At 38.6% G+C, this 21,056-nt stretch overlaps 1 protein-coding gene across 2 annotated transcripts in view; it reads right to left on the bottom strand.

Annotated features, from left to right (window-relative positions):
- Positions 1 to 1,205: 1,205 nt before the first annotated feature.
- LOC137294121 (vam6/Vps39-like protein) overlaps positions 1,206 to 21,056 on the bottom strand; it is a 75,328-nt gene continuing 55,477 nt past the window's right edge. The window contains exons 25-26 of one of the 2 annotated variants that reach the window (XM_067825082.1): positions 4,056 to 4,147; positions 1,206 to 3,278 (exon numbers count right to left, since the gene is read on the bottom strand). In XM_067825082.1, coding sequence (XP_067681183.1) covers positions 3,194 to 3,278; positions 4,056 to 4,147 — 177 coding nt within the window. In that variant the 3' untranslated portion in view covers positions 1,206 to 3,193. The remainder of the gene's footprint in view (positions 3,279 to 4,055; positions 4,148 to 21,056) is intronic. The other variant, XM_067825081.1, reaches the window with a different exon arrangement.

The raw sequence follows: 21,056 nt of genomic DNA, 5'->3' as shown, positions 1-21,056 counted from the left end.
GTATTTCAGTGACATTTACAGCAGCCACAACGCCATTATGATCAACTGATAATGTGACTCTGGAACAGCGAGAACACAATGATGCATTATGACCCCCGGCTACTGTCTATGTCAACACCAAAGGCTGCACTAGTTTTTGTACAGTGCCAGAAAATGGATATTTTCTTGCACTTTATTTGAAGATTGACTGCTTCTTGTACTTTACCAAATGATTTACCCCTTTGTACAATACTGAAAGATGGACTAATACATTAAAAAAAATGCACTTGTACTTTACTGAAAGGTGGGTCGATTCTTTCATACAGTGGAAAAAATGGACCATTTCTTCTATATGGGTTACATATCTTACCAATCAATGATTTAGGGCTTCTCAGGAATAAATACGTGACAGAGGGTTGAGTGAGTTTGCTACAATTCTGCTTCATACCTCATGACATGTCAGATCGATATTGGAATACAGACATAAAGGTGTTTCTGTTCTATCACTCCAGTCAGCTGTAAATGACTGGACTTAAACCAAAGGTTGATCGTATGAGTGGCCGTTTCACAAAACAGAACACACCAGAACTTCAGAATAATGTCATTTCTGTCCAACACTAATTCCACAGAAATGTTGACAGTCGTCATAATACTGTTATTTGCCATCACAACTGCAGAGGACCCATTGAAGATCAAGGATAGAAAATAATGCCCATTATAAGAGGTGAGTGTCAGGTTCACCGACTGGATTAAAATGTCATCATGTCTCCATTGTGTAGACTGACGCTCTTAACGTTAATATGTTAGTCCATTGTTTGTTTGGTCCAGACTTGATTATTTACAGACCGCAGTCATATAGATGGCAAATTGCAGAGCCAGCATTAAAGAACACACAAGCAAACAAACAAACAAACAACTGAGGAGGCAGACAGTCCTTGCTGAGTAAACACTTCTGTCCAAGCAGGACTTCTAAACGACTGTGCCATATAAGAAGACTAGGCGTAACACATGATCTCAGCTGGGCTGAGCATGTAAGTGTGTGGGTTGAGTTGCCTGACAAGTTGAGAAGTATTTTCAGCTAAATCACTGAATGTCAGTTTGGAGGAAGTGTCTCACTTTGCCACTTTGGTTACCATAGACGTAAAGTCATGAAGCTGGGCAGCAGAATCAGGAAAATGATTCATGATTCATAGAATCCTTACTTGCATTAGGGAAGCAACTCTGCATTTCAAACCACACTTCCTTTAATGAACATTTAACTTACATGCAGAATGAGGGAATAATGTTGATTCACACAACAGATTATATCTGAACATGGTCAAGAAGTAAGTCCTGAAAAATACTGTTTGTGCTCAGACGTGGAGGAGACATAAGTCCCTCACTCCACAAAGAGATCTTTGAGACAATCTATTATCATTATTACAGGATATTTATATAGCGAACATATCCACACATCTAGTGCTTGCTCCAGGCACTGGTATATGGTTCCCTAGATCATCAGATGTCAGTCTCAATTATCACATCGTATTATCAACCACTTGCTGCCACTAGGCGCACCAAGTTTTGTTGTGGCAGTACACCAGATACTTAAAACAGTCATGCACTGGGATCACTTTATTATAACGTAAACAGAGGATACTATATGAGTGCCTATGTCATACTATATTTATGACATGAATGCATACATGTTGATATTTCCCAAGCAAGAGCGAGAGATTTACCAATATTTAGGTACATGTGTCATAGTATGTTAAAGGCACAAAGATAAAATTATGTTTATTACCAACTTCGGTAAATTGAGGAATACTAACCCAAATTTACTTTCAAACATGGGCAGACCACCCGCCATTGCCGCATGTAGAACACAACGCCACAGAAGAACTGTGACTTCATAGCATTGTTCATGATGTCATGTTACCATGACAAAGTGATATTTTCCCCCAGAACTTCATATGAAAAATATGAACCCAAATATGTTCAGCCTCATTGGTAATAAACAGTACTACTGACACATACCCTGACTTTTGCACTCATGGGAATAAAACCCAATCTATTTAAGTTGCAAATACTACCCTACCCATTGGACTAATCCTCCACTGATACACTTATAAAAAAAGAAAAAAAAAACACAGAAACAAAGAAATCAAAATAGAAAACACGTTCATGGATATTTCTGACGTGAAAACAGCTCACAATTTCATGAAAACATCCTTAAATCCTTAAAATATTCACGCTCCAAATTCTTCTTTTCAACAGTGTGCCTTTTGCAAGTAAATTCACAAATGCATAACTGAGGATTTACATGATTCACACTGGCTGTTTTGCCCTGGATTTCAGCATTCAGTACATTTGTAGCATCAATGTCTGAAATCACATAGTATCACATTTGTATCACATACCCGTTTATTCTTATGATTGCAATATAGCCGTGTAATATGCTGTGCTTAGGCATATTCCATACAGCAATCTCCTTTCTGTACGGCATGGTCGTTGGATCTACTTTTTCTAAAGTTTAGTAGAACTCAGATGCTTCTGTCAAAAAAAATTCCAAACGAAATCTTTGAAACATTATAGATGTTATATGGAAGTTTTTTTCTGTTTCAAATATTATTTTTTATTGGTTCTTTCATGATCAGAACCTTGCTCTGGACTGAAGACATCAGGTGGAGGAATACAATCATGTATACATGCGAGGTACATTCATCATGCGGAGTGATACCTCAAAGTGAAGTTTCAATGGTGAAGCCTTAAGTTAGAATAAAACAGTCTGTCATGAAAAGGGTGTGTCATAAAAATCAATTATAATACTAGTCAATTTAGACCTTAAGCACAGAAGAAGTCATGACAGGAAAGAAACAACTTGTTCTTAGGAATCATTGTTTCTTTCATACAATCAAATTTTTTTGTTCAGTTCAAACATCCAGGGGTTCCTTTCAGGAAGTAACCTTTATAAAGGTTAACATTAACTCCCATTCTTTAAGATTACGCTAAGGTTACCTTACTGACTTATGATCACCTTAATACTTTGTGAATGAAGGACCAGATGCTCTAGTATATACTCTTTGTGTTTTCTACTGAATCAAAGTTCAACAACACTGCATCTTTCATGGAAGAAAATACTCTTGATGCAGTCTGAAGTACACAACAATGCAACCCCGACCGTCTTGTAGTGCTTCGTAATAACATAGTGACATGTCAGTGTGAGATGACTGCTTCACTTGAGATCTGGCGGCAACGTCTTTGGGTCTTTACAACAGAAGTAGTGGACAATCAGGCCGTTCGGGTAGCGAGCGAAGGCACTGAAACAGACATGGCATGCTGTGATACCCATGTAGCTGCGGTCTTTGTGAACTTAATGAGTCATTGTCATTCTTCACCAAAACTGTGTGGGACTGAGTGTACATGAATGTACTTACAGAAATGTTGACAAGGGGGATAACTCCTGACTTATTTGTCTTCATGACCTTCTAACTCTAAAAGTAATGAGTGGGTGAGGGACGTGATGGATAGCATCATCTTCAAGATTCCTACACATATACGATGACATACAGCCGCTCAGTAACTAGAAGTATTATCTACCTGTAAACATCTCTTGGTATGACATGGCTCAAGTTCAAACCAGACCAGACTAACACTCTATTCACTCAACAATGGAGTTGGTCGTGGATGGCTGAGGTTTCTAGCTACGTGAGCATTGTCTTCACTCTCCAAAATGGCTAAAATTTGTTACTGAGACTTTTTACATCGACGATAAATCAAAACATCCAAGGAGCATGTGAACAGGGTTTCAGTCTACATCCTCAGCAGAATAACCTGATGTCAGTAGCTACATGTACTTTGATCAGTCTGTTGAGAGGGTAAAAGTGGAATTATTATGTATTTGCTTTGGAACATGTGACACATCGGGGCAGAGAATCCTTTGCTATTTTGGCATAAAACCCACGGGTACGTTCAAACGGTCCAAAGATAATTATCTTGGCAAACCTTGGAATCAAACCTTGGAATCAAACCTTTATCAGTATATCCATGCATGGCCAAAGGACAGAATTCCTTGCGAACCAATGACTGAGTCTTACCTGTCACCGATCCTCCGCCTGCAAACTCGACATGTTTTCTCGTCATTGATGATGACCTTGACCTTTTGGTAGTACATTCTCTGTTCCTGGACCTGCAAAACACAGCATACATGTCACTGTCAGAATATTAAGTATTTCAGATGGTGCTATCAGTCTGCATCTGCACAAAAAGGTCACTGGAAATGTGAAATCCAGTATTAATGCAAATCCCCCTTTTTTGCTGATCAAATGAACAGGATTTTCAGCTATGAAATAACAAGCTCCGCTGTTCCTGATCAGATACTGCCATATTGATTTGACATTTGTGTGTTAATACACTGAACACAATCAAGTCTATCTGGTACTGACCAGATCAAGAATTTTACTATTGAAATACATACTTTCAGAGGAAGTGTCCACAAAGGCTAATCAGAATATGACGCATATATTAGATCTATGTTAGCTACACACATGCTTCAATGCATCTATAGATGGTATATTCTGATGCACTCATACATCACTCTTCTGAAGTACATTGTTCTAGTGGATCAGTATTCTTGCACATCAGTACATCATTGTTCTTGCACATCAGTACATCATTGTTCTTGCACATCAGTACATCATTGTTCTTGCACATCAGTACATCATTGTTCTCATTCATCTGTATTCTAGTTTATCTACGTTTTCTGGTACATTAGTACATCATTGTCCTAGCATATCCATGTTCTGGTACATTAGTACATCATTGTTCCAGTACATCCATGTTCTGGGACATCAGTACATCATTCTTCTAGTACATCCGTGCTGTTACATTAGTACATCATTGGTCTAGTACATCTGTGTTCTGGTACATCAGTACATCATTGTTTTAGTACATCAGAATACATCTAGGAAAAAACCCGAAAGAATAACTACACAGCTGAGACAACTGAAAAAAAAACACAGTGGCTTGGAATCAAACAAGCTGACTTACTGTCATTTATTTAAAAAAAACAATTGCAAAATTCCTCTTCTATCAACATTTCCATGGCCAGATATATGTAAGAATCGCAAACATGTCATACAGATCCATCAGACAACAAATAGTATTGCTGCTGTTTGTTTTAAAAGCCTTTAGAAGTCTTATCTGTGACCATTCATCCCAATGTTCAGTGAATGATGTGTATCAGACTGCATCATGGCATAACGTCATCACTGCCTACTGACTTAATGATTTATTCACTACTGCATGGTATCATAAAATTGAGATTTGTAGATAATTCAGCATTCCTATTTCTACAAGTTAATAACACCCTCCAAAACTGGCACTGCTTTGAGAGTCAAAAGTGAAAATTCAAAATTAATGCCAAGCTGCAGTGTACCTGTGTAACTGTTGTTTTCCTCAAAGCACATGGTAAAGTATAAATATCTGAATTGTGGAAAGTGTTTCTGAAATACTATTTAAAAGGACTAGCAACTTTAACAGTTATTTTTCACAACTGTTCAGTATACTGATCCTTCACCTACTTCCACTACCTAAAACTACATATAATTCTGTTTGGAATTTTGAAAAAATGTTCCCATTTGAATTAAATAATGAAAAAATGTGGCAAAACCTTTCAAATATAAGACACACCAAATGATGGTTTCTAAAAGATCATATTACTGATTCATATGAACATGATTTAATAGATGCTGTATAAATCCCTCAGAAAAGGATTACACCCACACTTTCTCTGATTCCTGTCAATATGGACTTGCTTAGGTCTCTAATGTAAAAATAATAGTTTAAATGATAATTTCTCAAAAAAATATACAAAGCAAAGTGGCATCCTTAGACTTTCAACCATCTTAGACTGTTGATCACCTTAGACTGTCTAAACGTGCCTCTTTAAAGAATGGAATTAATATACACACATATGCCTAAATGTGCCTCTTTAAAGACTGGAATTGATATACACCCATGGACACAGCATACAGAGCAGCCTTCCAGCAAGGCTACTGACAATGTTAATGGCCCATGGGTTTGTATGCTGGACACACTTTCCATTGACCTCTGGCTTTTACTGTCTGACTGGTCTCACAACGTCCACTCACAACTGACCATGTGGTCTCGATATCAGCACATGTCTGTATTGATACACTTGCCCAGAATAAAACATCAAGGGTTTTGGGCAATTATTGTTCCTGATACAGAATCTCTCCAGAGGAAACGGTCAATCAAGGACGGAAATATCAAACTGTTACGGTAGCATCATAATCTCGCGTGGAGGCCATTATCAATATTTCTGGTGAATTAGGATCTGATTGTAGTATATGAAGCAGTAGGGCTGTAGCCTCATTTATGGGGGTTTCATTTCATTATGGTGACAAGATAGCAGTACTAAATTACAGAGGTTAAAGGGGTATCTGGATAACATATCTTGCAGATGATAACAGACTTTGAAGTTACATGCCCTCCAACATACAGCTCAAACAGCAGCCTCCTGGCGAATTAAGCTGTTTTTTTACCTGACACTTGAAACTTTTAAATCAAATAAAAATATTATTATTGTAAAGAAGGATAAGTAAATTAGCAGGAAAATACACCAGTTTTATCTTTAGTACTTTGGGTTAGGAATGGCAGTTTGTTATCAGATGGATATGATATTATCTACGGGTCGTCACTGATTTTAAGTGATCTATTCCTATACATTTTATTGCAGATCATGCTGTAGCGTTTTCTTTCAGCAGACATGTTCTCAAAATGATGGACCCTGATTTCGTCTTTGAAGTTATCACTGAGTTTCATTGATCCATTTACATAAATTGCATCACAAATCAGTGTTCTGTTTTTATGTTTCAACAGATGTAGTCTCACTCTTGTGATTTGATTCTCCATGTTTCTTAATGTCTGAAACAGTTCAGAATGGCGCACATTACTTCATCACATGGATCTACCTTTGGGACCTCAAAAGTCTCTAATGGTCTGACCTCCAATGGTGTTCCAGGACCTCAAGAGGCTCTACAGGACCGCAGGGTCCAGATTGAACCTTGTTACACTCCAGACATATGTTACACATTTCTTGCTATCTGTGAGTCTTACAAGGTACCTAAAGGGTAACATCCATCTATATATCCACGTTGAAGAGTCCAGCATTCAGACCAGTCAGTTTGAGTCTAGACAAACCCCACAACCTGAATATGGGAGCTAGACTATACAAAGTACCCAAAAGGGCAACATCCCCCTGTATATCCCTGTTGACTTCAGTCCAGCATGCTTTGAAAGGACCACATTCAGTCCAGTCAGTGAGAGTCTAGACCAGTCCCAAAATCTGAATGTGGGACCAAGACTTCAGGTTCAGAAGGAATCAAGGGATTATAGTTCACAATCAATCAAAAGGTTCCAAAGCCATCTGCTCTCTGTAATTATCAGATGACAAACCGAGGGTTTAAACGGAAATGAGATCCTGGACTTGTCTATGAGACAAGTCTGTGGAGATTGTCTATGCTGCCTGCTTTCTATGTCAACAGTTGGTTTTTCGTTACTTCTGAAAACTAAATGCTCACATGTTATGTTTCCATCATTTTGGTTTGGTAAATGACAGACTGCCTTCATGTTGCAAAACGTAATCAGAAACATTCTTTCATGAATCTTCAGAAATTACTTCCAATTGTCAAAGTGCACTCCCTTCATGAAAGAGATGGCCATTACCAAATGAACGAAAACATCTTGCTAAACACCTCTGGCGAACAACACTCAATGTTTATTATTTACTTCAGTCCAACAAACACTTTGGACTAAAACCCAAATGTTATTTTTATGTCTTGTCCTAGTACTGCTACTCTTGAAGGAGATAGGGACAAAAATAGCTCCATTTTATGTGCAGCTTTCTTTCATTACTTTCAAGACACCAGATATCACAGTACAGAGGCATTCTGCCGCTCAGTGAGTTGATGTGCCTGTTGTAATGCTTCAGCAATACTCTTGCAATTACCTGCACAAAATCCCTTCAGAACGGCTCCAGCCAGCAGCTTGTGGAATTAGTTTGTGGAGCCAATAAGATCAGTTTGGTAGAACGGACACCCTGGCTCCAAAACATAATCTTAAAACTATATGTGGCTTTGGCATGATCACAGATTTATGGAAGACATAATGCTAAGATCACTTTATTGAACTGAGTCGGTATGTTGTGAAAGTTACACCATCTCGTTTTTGTACCTCCTTGAAGATAATTCCAGAGCATGGCTTGTCTCGTAAATACTTCCATGGCAGAAGATTCAATTTTACATTTGTGTACAATTTGTTTTGACCTCCTTAGACAGCAGTAGGAACATGGATAAATTTAAGTGATGTGTGATAAAATGACTATAAAAAGTCATCAGCCCAATCATACCATGCCATACAACATCATAACGCATCACACCAGAAAAAACGGAACTGTGTGCGTATCAGTAGACACAACTGTTCTCATAGAGTAAAAAATAGTCTCTGAAATGAACATATTTTACACACAAAAAAAGTTCATGGTAAAAAAATTTGACATATACTGAAAAGGAGCCCTGAGACTCTCTTCATTTTTTAGAAGCTGTGGACTTGCCCCATTTCCTAGACTTGTGTGGGCTTCCTTGGATATATACTCTTCAAAAAATGTAGAGGATCTTCATTTTATTAATTTACGATTAAAAATACTTACGAGGTTTACTGGAGTCAATGTTGATATGATATTATTAAAATGTAATCTGCATGCATACGATCTTCATTTTAAAACAAACGACTAGAAACAAACACTAAGAAATGTGTGATGCAAGATGAGTGTCAAAACTTATGTTCTAAGTGATTTCTCAACCTTCTTAAAAAAAGATCAAAATCAAGAAAGGAAACCCCATGCACATGCATAGGGCTACTGCACTGTGCACATGCTTATCATGCGCTGTGTTTAAGGCTGGTAATAGAGGGAAATGGTGATGTGTTCATAAGATGTCTGTCCTTGAAACGTTAGTTAATGTTTACACTTCCTATCCAAATTAAAAGTTCAGGTTCTCCTACTTTTTTTGAAGAGTATATTTGCTTCAGGGTCTCTATGACAAACTACAATTCCCTCATCTCATACATTTTCAGTGAATGTTAAGCTGAATATCATATTCTATCAGACAGAAAGCCAATACAAAAACATAGACGTTTGTGATCATGATGGATGATGTCAAAATGAATCAGTAATGGAATATGGCAATACATCTGCCATCCTATTGTTGATGGTCATCTTGGAAAAGAAACATCTTCAGGTTGTGTGTTTGTTGTTTATCACAAACTCAGCAATACTGTAGTTACCAGATGGTGGTCTTCAAGTAATCAGGAACACACAATCCAGGAACTGACAAAAGCATTAATGCATGCAATTTGGACATCATGATATGCATGAACCAAGGCAGTTAGTGTCACCTGATCCAGTTGTTGTATGTTATGATGAGAATGGACATGTAAAATCTTGGAACACTTTGTCAAATGTTTCTGTTGTCAACTCCAATATACTTCCTTCTGTCCATCCATCATTTATTACATTCTTCAATTTTCATTACATGACGGTTTTATGTTCTTTTTCCTAATTCGTTGCTACATAGCAAGTTTGATCTGAATGAATACACAATGCCAGTAGTCAAATGTAACATGTTAAATTTTTATCATATGCACTGGTCTGAATGGATTCACATAGAAAACAGTGTGACCGTGTAAGCTAACCCCTGACTTACGTAAATTACTTCAGACATTGTTAAAATTAAACCTTCGTAGAATGCTTGTGGGTTTAAGGCTGTTACAGGAATTAAGGCTGTTTCTAAAACACAGACCTATGAACGATTGGGATTAGAACTTTTTGTAAGAGGTGACTAACAGGACTGGGTGGTCATGCTTGTTGACACATGTCATAGTTTCCCCACTGCGTATATCAGTGCTCAAGTTATTAATCACTGGACTGTCTGGTCCAAACTAGATTATTTACAAACCAGCACCATACAGCTGGAATATTACAGAGTGCACTATTAAATGACAATCACTCAATCCTGAGACAAATGAAATGTGATTTCTGAGCGTTCAGGGCTACTGTGTTTCTGGTACCATTCTGACAGTGATGATTGATGCTATCTGCCAGAATCCCCACACAACATGTGCATAATCTGCATCTAAATGTATTTAAATCTCATCTGTTTTCCCCATCATTCCACATCTAACGGTACATTGCTGAGGAGTCGATTAATCAGCAGAACTATCTCCCCTTTATCAGCAGATTCCTCAGCTCACAACAAAACCCACACAGGAGCAGGGTCACCGTGACCTGTGTCACCCTCTGAGCCGTCATGCACTCCAGCTGGAACTGCAGTCTTTGTTTCCCAGTAATCAGGTAAATATGAAATTTACACCTGGCTCGTTAAGAGCCATATTTTCGTAGATACTAGTGTTTGATTTCATAGCTAAGCATGTCAATACTGAAGAGGAAAAATGGATCATAAATTTGGGAAAATTTTCACAAACCAAGAAATATCTCAATAAGAATTTCCCTGAAACCTAAAATGCGATATTTCTTTTGTCAAAAATTGAAGCAGAATATACCACATTAATAGAGCTTGTATGAAGTCCTTGAGGCCACTAGAACATGTCTGGTTAGACTGGCAAAAAGTCTCTAATGGAATAATTATTAGTTTAAATGTAAATAACACCCCTATGTACTTTGAGTGTACTGTCACTTTATCTGGACTTGCCTCATCAAAGGATAGAATTACTATACATCCATGGGCTTAGCATTCAGCACAGCCAGGAGCAAGACTAAAGTTTGGCTCTTGACATCATTTCCAGAACATACAAATATGAACTATTATCAACTGAGTTTACGGGACCAGAATACATGACTCAAGATCCGACGTCACCTTGAATGATTACATGCATTATGTCACAATTTGGTGGAATATCAGCATGATTCTGATCATTAATGCCATCTGTGAAGTTATACATATATATATATATACGTCTGTATACATATATGTTTGCAGGAGAAATTGGGTGAGAATTTACTAACTGGAACCAAAATATCTAACAAACTAGTCATAAATTTTGAGAATAACAAATATACCAGAGTTTGAGTTGGTGAGTGAGTTTAGTTTTTCGCCACTTTTAGCAAGATTACAGCAATATCATGGCATGGGAACACCAGGAATGAGCTTTAAAAACTGGACCCATGTATGGAATCAAACCTGGGTCTTTGGGGTGGCAAGCAAATGCTTGAACCACTAGGCTACCCACTGACTAAGTCTCAGCTCAGGTGCAGTCTGGGGCTAATTGCTGTCCCTGGGAGATCCAACAAAAAGGTAGAGATTTAGATTACAGAGAATTTGACATCATAACATTATCCATGTACTCTCCTCAGAAATTCAGCAGGATATATATCATAACAATATAGTATTGTGGTAAACGTTGGGGGAAATATATTGAACCATCTTTCATACATATAATTTTGCAAAATAAGCAGTTTTCATTAGATACACATCAACCTGCACCTAAAGATCTTTCCCTAACAGATGAAACATGTTACGCAAACCACACTGTCGTTCTGATTGAAACTTTCAATTCAATTTCAACAATAATTTCATTTAATGAAAGAATAAGATAATGCCCAGTGACAACCTGCTGTGTAGCTGTTCTGCTCTGTTTCACGTGTTCTGTCGTGGATGAGGTGGAACATCTTGACAAGAAACAGCTGTATCCAGCATTCAGGGGCAGTTGAATGATGATGGAGAATTCAGCTCATCAAGGGCATAAGACTGAGTTGTAATAAAATTATTTTATTTATTCTATTTCATGTAAGGAAATTAATAATGTATATGTATTACCTATAAGTGTAAGAGGCGACTAACAGGACTGGGTGGTCAGGCTCGCTGACCTGGTTGACACATGTCATCAGTTCCTAATTGTGCAGATCGATGCTCATGCTGTTGATCACTGGATAGTCTGGTCCAGACTCAATTATTCACAGACCATATAACTGGAATATTGCTGAGAGCAGCACTCAATCACTTTGTTTCTTTCAACCTGTGAAGCTCTGGGTCAGAATAGGGCCTTCAGCAACCCATGCTTACAGGTGACTATGCCTGTCATAAGAGGCGATTAACAGGATCAGGTGGTCATGCCCGCTGACTTGGCTGTCACCTGTTGTCAGATCCCAGTTGTGCAGATTGATGCTCATGCTGTTGATCACTGGATTGTCAGGTCAAGACATGATAATTTACAGACCGCCGCCATATAGCTGGATTATTGCTGAGTGCCGCATAAAACTAAACTTACTCACTCACTTTGTTTCTTTCTCTGAAGTAAGAGTAAGTGAGTAAATGAGTAAATGTTACTTTCAGCTGCATCAGCAATTTTGCAGCTATTTGTGGCCAAGAGTTTAATAGGTATAACAAGACTTGGGACAAATGTTATTCAACTTCAATGAAATATTTATGGTTCATTTTACGGGCAGATTTCTTTTCAAGCATAGTGCAATACTTTTTAAAGAACCTGGCATTCCTTGTTGGTTACTGCTGAGTATGGCATAAAACTAACTCACTCATTCACTCATTCACTCACTCCTGTTGAAAGTATTGTTCACCAATGTCAAATACAAGAGCATTTACAGCACAGTTACCATACAAATACATCAGAAAGAGAAGGTGGATAAATGAGTCAGCAATATTCCAGCTATATGGTGGCAGTCAGTAAATAATTGAGTCTGCCCCAGACAATCCATTGATCAACAACATGAGTGAGTGAGTTTAGTTTTACACCACCCTCAGCAATATTCCAGTTATATGTCAGTGGTCTGTAAATAATCAACCACCCAATCCTGTTAGTTGCCTCTTATGACAAGTATAGCTGCCTTTTAAAGCAAGCATGGGTTGCTGAAGGCCATGTCTAACCCCGATCTGCACGGCTCTAGTGGTCGACAAAACCACTATTGAGATTCTCATTATGGCCATTTGGAATGGGCATTGTTTCACAGCATGGCCACCAACCACCAAAACCTTTATTGGCAATAAGTCAAAACTTTAAGACCAATCTATAAGTGATCATTTTTAAGGGCTTTCCATAATTTATTGCATATATTACAGATTCGTTTACCATACATAAAACCGTGTAGAACAAGTAAGTGATTGCGAGTAACTGTTAACCCCCTCCCCTGCCACCCCCCAACACTCCATTTCAGGTGACTTGCCTCAAATACTTCATTCTGAAATCAAATTTAGCATCTGTAGGGTTTTAATAAGTGCTCTTCTCATCAGTTTTCTTTGCAGAGTCCTCATAACAGGAAGCTTACAAGACAACATACAGTAAATACATCCAGTGTTGCATGTCTACAAGAACAACAAGATGGAACACAGAACATGAATTATTCATAGTGAGATGCTGTACAGGGGATACAGATAATTATCACCACACTGTCAGCAATTACGGGATATTAATACCAGTAACTGTATTATTCTGAAGAGTACTGTGGACCTTTGTGTCATAGTGGTATTAGTGATCTTGGGATTTTGTGGTATTAACAGTCTTGGCATATTGTAATACTGTAGAATTAATATTCTTGGGATACTGTGGTACTGTGATATTCAGGTGAGTAAGTGAGTGAGTTTAGTTTTACGCTGCTTTTCGCAATATTCCAGCAATATTATGGCGATAGCCACCAGAAATGGGCTTCACACATTGTACCCATGTGGGGAATTGAACCCGGGTCATTAGTATGATGAGTGAACGCTTTAACCACTAGGTACCCCACCACCTGTGGTATTAAGGTGCTTGGGATATTGTAGTACTTCGGTCTTGGGATATTGTAGTGCAGTCACCCCTCGCCATAACGCAGGTCTTGGGGTCCATGGATGACACAATAAAGGCCAAGTAAGATTGTATTTTCCAAGGATATAACAAAAATGCTATTTCATGAATTGTGCCCCGTCAAAAATATATCGTATCGTTGAAGGTGAAAATAAACAAACTTTGAAAATGAAAACATATATATGTACTGGAAAACTTGCAGCCAAAATCACTAGACATGATAATTTAATTGTTGTTCCCGTTATGCTACCTGTTATCAAAGAAGTATATTCACTTGAATATACATCTTTGCTGTTATTCAACTATGCCGGTTATAGCGATCAGCTGTGCACAAATGTTTTGGTCAAACGTACTGGTGATTCAGGCAAAAATGATCCCATAATATTACATCAAAGAACTTCTATTCCATTATCAGAATATTTTACATAATAAGCTGTTATTGTAACAGACTATTTTACATTGCTGTCTGGCTAGGATATAATTCATGTTTTCAGCAACAATATTTAATATAACAATGAACACAAGCCGCTACCAGTTTGGATACATTTTACGTAGTAGACAGTTTGACAAGTCACCGCTGACTTCCCGCGGTAATTGCAACTCTGATTGTAAAAAACAAAATATTGGCCATTTAGTTGTTGAAAATGATGTCAATGAGTAAATAACGTGGGTCTTGGAGTCCATGGATTACAAGACTGTAATCTGTTCGTGATTGCTAAGAATAACTTGAAATTGGTGCTATCGCGGTAGGCACGAAAAAAAACCAACATACGAATGTGGTAAGCGGAAGTTGTACGCGTATGGAATGAGGTAATGCCATTCTCTTACAGTGTTTCGGTTGTTTCTGTCAACAGTTTTAATAAATAAAATTGGGATTGAATTTACTCAAATAAAATGTGATTTCTGACACCATACACTCTGGGATGAATGTGTTTTACCGCGCTAGAGCGCGGTGTGTTGCATCACAGCAAACACTGTAACTCAACTGATAGCATGTCTTGTCTTTCATAAGTTACTACTATGATGTTATGATTATTATTGAGAAAACCCTGCATGTTGTAAGCAACTGAAACACAATGGATATGTACAATAAACACTGTCACTTGCCATCCGCACTCAATTTCACTAGTTCACATAATTTATAAGAGCACAGCAGCGGATTTGTTGATGAGCTAATTTTGTGAAGGGGTGTGATTGCAGTTCATTTTTTTTTTATGGGAACCACGGATTACCCCGCGGTTTAACCGAATCCGCGGTATTGCGAAGCGCATTATTGCGAGGGATGACTGTACTGCAGTATTATGGGTCTTAGGATATTGTAGTACTGTGGCATTCTGGGTTTCGGGATATTGTAGTACTGTGGTATTATGGATCTTGAGATATTGTAGTACTGCAGTATTGTGGGGCTTGGGATATTGTAGTACTGTGGTATTATGAATCTTGGGATATTGTAGTACTGCAGTATTATGGGGGCTTGGGATATTGCAGTACTGTGGTATTATGCATCTTGGTATATTGTAGTACTGTGGTATTATGGATCTTGGGATATTGTAGTACTGCAGTATTATGGGGCTTGGAATACTGCTATACTACGGTATTGTGGGTATTGGGATATTGTAGTACTGCAGTATTATGGGGGCTTGGGATATTGCAGTACTGTGGTATTATGGATCTTGGGATATTGTAGTACTGTGGTATTATGGATCTTGGGATATTGTAGTACTGCAGTATTATGGGGCTTGGAATACTGCTATACTACGGTATTGTGGGTATTGGGATATTGTAGTACTGCAGTATTATGGGGGCTTGGTATATTGTAGCACTGTGGTATTATGGATCTTGGGATATTGTAGTACTGCAGTATTATGGGGGCTTGGTATATTGTAGCACTGTGGTATTATGGATCTTGGGATATTGTAGTACTGTGGTATTATGGATCTTAGGGGTACTGCAGTTCTATGGCTCTTGGTGGGTCTAGCACATCCCACCCGAGGACTTGATCACTGATCAAGACTGCATTGATTGGTTGGTTGGTTGGTTGTTTGGTTGGTCGAGTCATTGAGTGAGTGTGATTTTTTGCAATATTCCAGCAATATCATGGCAGGGGACACCAGAAATGGACTTCACACCTTGTACCCATGTAGGGAATCAAACCTGAATATTAGGCGTGACAAACTAACGCTTTAACCACTAGGCTACCCCCACTGACCCAAAACGGCAATGAACTGAAGAGAGGACATGACGTATACTCTTTTTTATTTATTTTCATTCACAAATTCTATATTTAGAATGTGTGCTGTGCTGATGTGCTGTTACCTAACAAATATTACCCTGCCAAAAATTACAACGAAATTTGAATATGCTCTTAAGACTTGGTATTCATGTAAAAAGGAACAAAATATTATGAAAAAAATGACAAAAAACATATTGCCTCAAAAGTGCTACTGTTCCTGATGTTATCTCATTCTAAACAATGTATCCCTGCATGGCCTAAGTAAAAGACAAAAGCCCCAGCGCTGCTGTAAGAACGGCCATTTCTCAGTAGCGTGTGCGGTCATTTGATGGATGCTTTCATGGAAATAAAACACTGAGTTTGTATGTGACAGGAAGCTTGCTTTCAAACCACCATGTTTCAGTCTTTTTGCTCTGAGCTGTCACAACATCACCGACATTGATGTAGTGTGTTACAGAACAGTTATTGACATTTTGCAAATCAGCAATATTCCATGTTTGAGATTGGATTAGCAGTCTGAGGCCATTATGCAATAAATTCTGTATTCTGCAGCTGACCTAGAAATCCAAGGACTGGCGCTACAGACCAGCTCATGTCATCGCATCAGTATCAACTTTCCCTATACAGCATTTCGTGATGACAAGAAAATTGGACCTCCTCAAATCATATTCAGCATTTGGTTCCATTATAATTTTTTTAACGTTATTATCTAAGATTAAAGAAAATGTGCTTCCTCATAGAGAGTGAGTGAGTGAGTGAGTGAGTGAGTGAGTGAGAGGTTTACACCAATTTTCATCAGTATTCCAGTGCCACCATAATAGTCATCCATGGGGGGAATCAAACAAGAGTCTTTAATGTGATGCAAATCAGATACCTCAGTGCCCCTTGCCTTGCTACAGAAACGTATACAATCAGCATACAGAAAAATATCTTGGATGCTAGGTACTGTGAACCTACTGTGCATCATTAAATGGACCCATCCAATGGCTACACAATGAAGTACATGTATATACGGTACCACATACAGTGCATTCTGTCAAACTCGGACTCTGTCTTTCTCGGACTGCTGTATAAACTGGACTGAACTTACAGTCCGAGCCTACAGGCATTGATATAAGAAATTTCTGAGTAACTCAGACTGCTGACTTTTTAGACAGTCCTAAGCCAGTCCAGATTAGACAGAGTGCAGTGTATATCTAAATGAGTTTTCTGGATTTGGTCTGTGTTAGAATCTTTCAGTATTGGGCAAAGCCTACATTCCGTGTGGAATGGAATCTGTACACTTTATCCAATCACCTACAATCACACAGATTCAAGGTTGAAACTTTGTAATGGTCAGAGGCACTCCACTACCCACTATCACTTCAATCCACCAGAGACACGAGGGGAGCATCAACCCAAAATGTGTGATGGTCCTACACTACACCCTATTTCACAGATCCCAGATGGGCATCAAACCTGTTTGAGTGATGAGCAAGCACACCTACCACTGTCCTACCAATCTCTCCCATTAATCTAGCATTCCTAGTTCCCTTGTGCAAGACATGCTGGAATACCTCTCAAAGATTATTCAACATCATGAACTTGCTGATACAGAATAAATATGCGATAACAGCCCATCTGCTGTGATTTCCCCCGACTGGTGCCATAAATGCTAACACTGACCCAAACACACTAGAATGCACTCCGGGACCAAAAATATCAGGTATTTCAAATATTTGTTCAAGAATTCTAATGTATCTGGTGGCATTATCAGCCTAAAAATAAGCTTCACTGAAACAAGTGTCACATATAATACCCGGAGATACAACCTTAGTTCTCCCTACCATTGCTGCCAAGCTCACATGCCATGATTTCTTTGACACATCTGATGTGAAGCAGTTTATTTCCATTACATATCTCAACCCAAAATAATACTGAGAGAAGAATTCCTGCTTTAAGATAATTCTTTACAAAGAGTGTGTCAAAACATCTTGCATCCCACTGAGCAAGTGACGCAGTAAGATGTGTTCACCCTGCAGGAAATGGGTGCCGAATATGTGAGGTTGAAGTAACATATTGTATTGCATGCTGGCAGCAGAGGATGTATATCCCTAGGGAGTAGAAAATGGTGACTCGAATTGTGCATACTGATCAGAGAACAAATATAAACAAATACCAAAATATACCAACATGTCTGAATCATATGATAACGCACCACATGGCCGGGCAGAATTTCAACACGTTTGGGAGATGGTGGCATAGCCCTCTGGTAAAAGTGTTTAAAACTATTTTGACAGTTTGGGATTTTTAAAAAAAAAAAAAAGCTCAGAAACACAGAGAATGACAAATACAGGAACCAGGGATGATAGGGTAGCCTAGTGGTTGAAGTGTTTGCTTGTCACACTCAAGATGCTGGTTTTATTCCACACATGGGTATAATGTGTGATGCCCCTTTCTGGTGATACTGATTGAATATTGCTACTCTCAGTCTGACATGAACATTGGCAAAATACAGTGTTCATATCATGAAAAGTAACTGCTCACCACTGGAAAGATGAGTTCTACTTCAGACACAAGTATTTTATGTAAGATGCAGGTCAAGATGAGTTCTACTTCAGACACAAGTATTTTATGTAAGATGCAGGTCAAGATGAGTTCTACTTCAGACACAAGTATTTTATGTAAGATGCAGGTCAAGATGAGTTAACCTAGTGACTGACTTTATGAGCATTGATCATCAATTGGGATATGATGACATGTCAACCAAGTCAGTCAGCCTGGCCACAGGATCCTGTTGGTTGCATTTTTCAAGACGCATGGGTTGCTGAAGATCAGTTCTATCTCAGGTCTTCACTAGTTACTTATCAGTGGGCGAGCTGGCTAAGGTGCCAGGCTAGTGACCCAGCGAGGTTGAGGTTGAGGGATCAAGCCCACCTGTGACTGGGTGTAAAAACCATGGAGTCAACCTTGTGTGAAAACTCTTTCAGTGTTGTCACAACCCCTAGTGTACAGTACACAACCCTGTGCACTTAAAAGAACCCACAAATCCGTTGGTATATGACCAGATGGGAGGCCACATGAACACGTGCATACACCCAGTTGCGGGTACAGCAACGTGCAGTAAACTCTTGCCTAGTGTCAGCAAGAGTTGTATACTCCCCAGGGAGTTGAGATTGAAATACTATGTGCTGTTGAGATTGACATCCAGTGATCGAGGGAAAAATACCAGCGCCTTGAGCATGCACTAGTGCGTGGATATGTGCTCTACATAAATATCCTCTATCCTACATGGAGATAAACCCAGTATGTTTACAACTGGTGGTTCAACTCTAGTAGAACTGTGTAAGGAGCAAGTTTGTTCTCAACACTTTTTCAGTTCTACCATGTCAGGGTCAGAAGAGTGGCCTCATGGTAAAAGTGTTCACTTGTTCAGCTGAAGATCCAGGTTTGATTCCCCATAGTTCAATGTGTGAAGTCCTGTGTTGGTGTCCCTGTCATGAAACTCACTCCGGGTTTATGGTGTAGCCTAGTGGTCAAAGTGTTTGCTCACCATACAGAGGTTCTCAAGACCTAGGTCAACTTTCCCACATGGATGCGATGTGTGAAGCATATTTCTGGTTTCTACCGTAGTAATATTGCTGGAATATTGCTAAAAGTGGCATAAAACTTAAGTCACTCACTCTCTCATGTCAGAGTAGACAGCTGACAACCGGAAAATATACTTAGAGAAAGCTGTGATTCAAACCAAAGACCATGGACACAACAACTTGCAGCTTCTACAACAAGCTGGCTACCCATCCCATTTAATGATTACTGGCCAAACACACTACCACAACTTGTGTGAGCATTTGTCAAGCTGACATTGTGAAAATAAGGAGATTTGCACTAATACAAAGATGAGTCATCAGATGCCCTGACGTCTCGAGTGACGACTTCTACCGGGCACTGATCCAAGTTGTAATTTGCCTGGTAGATTGTGAAGTGGCCATTTATAAAATCAAACAACTAAACAAAGCCATTAAGTGGTCTTCTGTGATCTTGCTTGAAATTGTCAAGAGGAGGTATTCTGCCAAGACTGAGCAAATGGCTTCTCATGCCATGCTACAGCACGGAAACCTGTATATTACTATATTACTATATTGGAACAGGCAACTGGTGATTGATAGAATGATCAAATATTTATTCATCCTTGACAATTTTCTACCTAATGCGACATCAAAGCTTTGCCTCCGAGTCTTTAAAAAGACTTGAAGCTGAAGTAGCAATCTATTCATATTATATTCAATGGGAAAATCTGTGCTGTGATTAGTTGGTTTGTTGGCTGTCATTTAATACCACAATCAGCAATATTCAAGCTATGTCAGCCCCTCCTGGATTACGTGGCAAATTTAAGCAAATTCTGCACCCCACTTTTCAATATTCTGCAAAACGTTCTGTGGCTGAAACATTTAGAAAAAACAAAAACAACAAAAACATTAGACAGACCTTCATAGTTTGATTCCTAATCACAGATATAGAGTTATGTAAACAGTACACATCACATCTTGAGTGATAAAGCACCCTCACCTTTCTCTGTGTTTGAGAATAATAAAACACTCGCTGAAAATTATTTCTCTCCTCTCGGTTGTAACTTCTGGTTACATGCAGACAATTTTACACCTAAAAGAAATCTGAAATAATTTCAAAATGATCAATTTTGAGAATGTAATTGCAGTGTCAAAGTCATCTAATATTATTTCAAAAATGCCTCAAACTTCATTTATTAATGAAGTATCTTTAATCATGATTATTTTGAAAATGTCACGGTAAATATGTCAGTCCTTTTTTGTGTAACCAACCCTACTTTTGACATTAGCTCTACTTTTCGTTTCGGATAACAGTCAGTTTTCACTCAGTTTTAAAAATGCCCAAATTTTGTGCCAGAAAAGTGGCAAATTCTGCATGGATTCTGCATGCAAATGCGTTTTCCGCAGACCAGGCGTTTTTCTGC

Source organism: Haliotis asinina, chromosome 8, assembly GCF_037392515.1.
Source record: "Haliotis asinina isolate JCU_RB_2024 chromosome 8, JCU_Hal_asi_v2, whole genome shotgun sequence".
Classification (NCBI taxonomy): Eukaryota; Metazoa; Mollusca; class Gastropoda; order Lepetellida; family Haliotidae; genus Haliotis; species Haliotis asinina.
The sequence above is the reverse complement of the archived record's forward strand: the minus strand, read 5'-3'. Positions and strand labels throughout refer to the sequence as shown.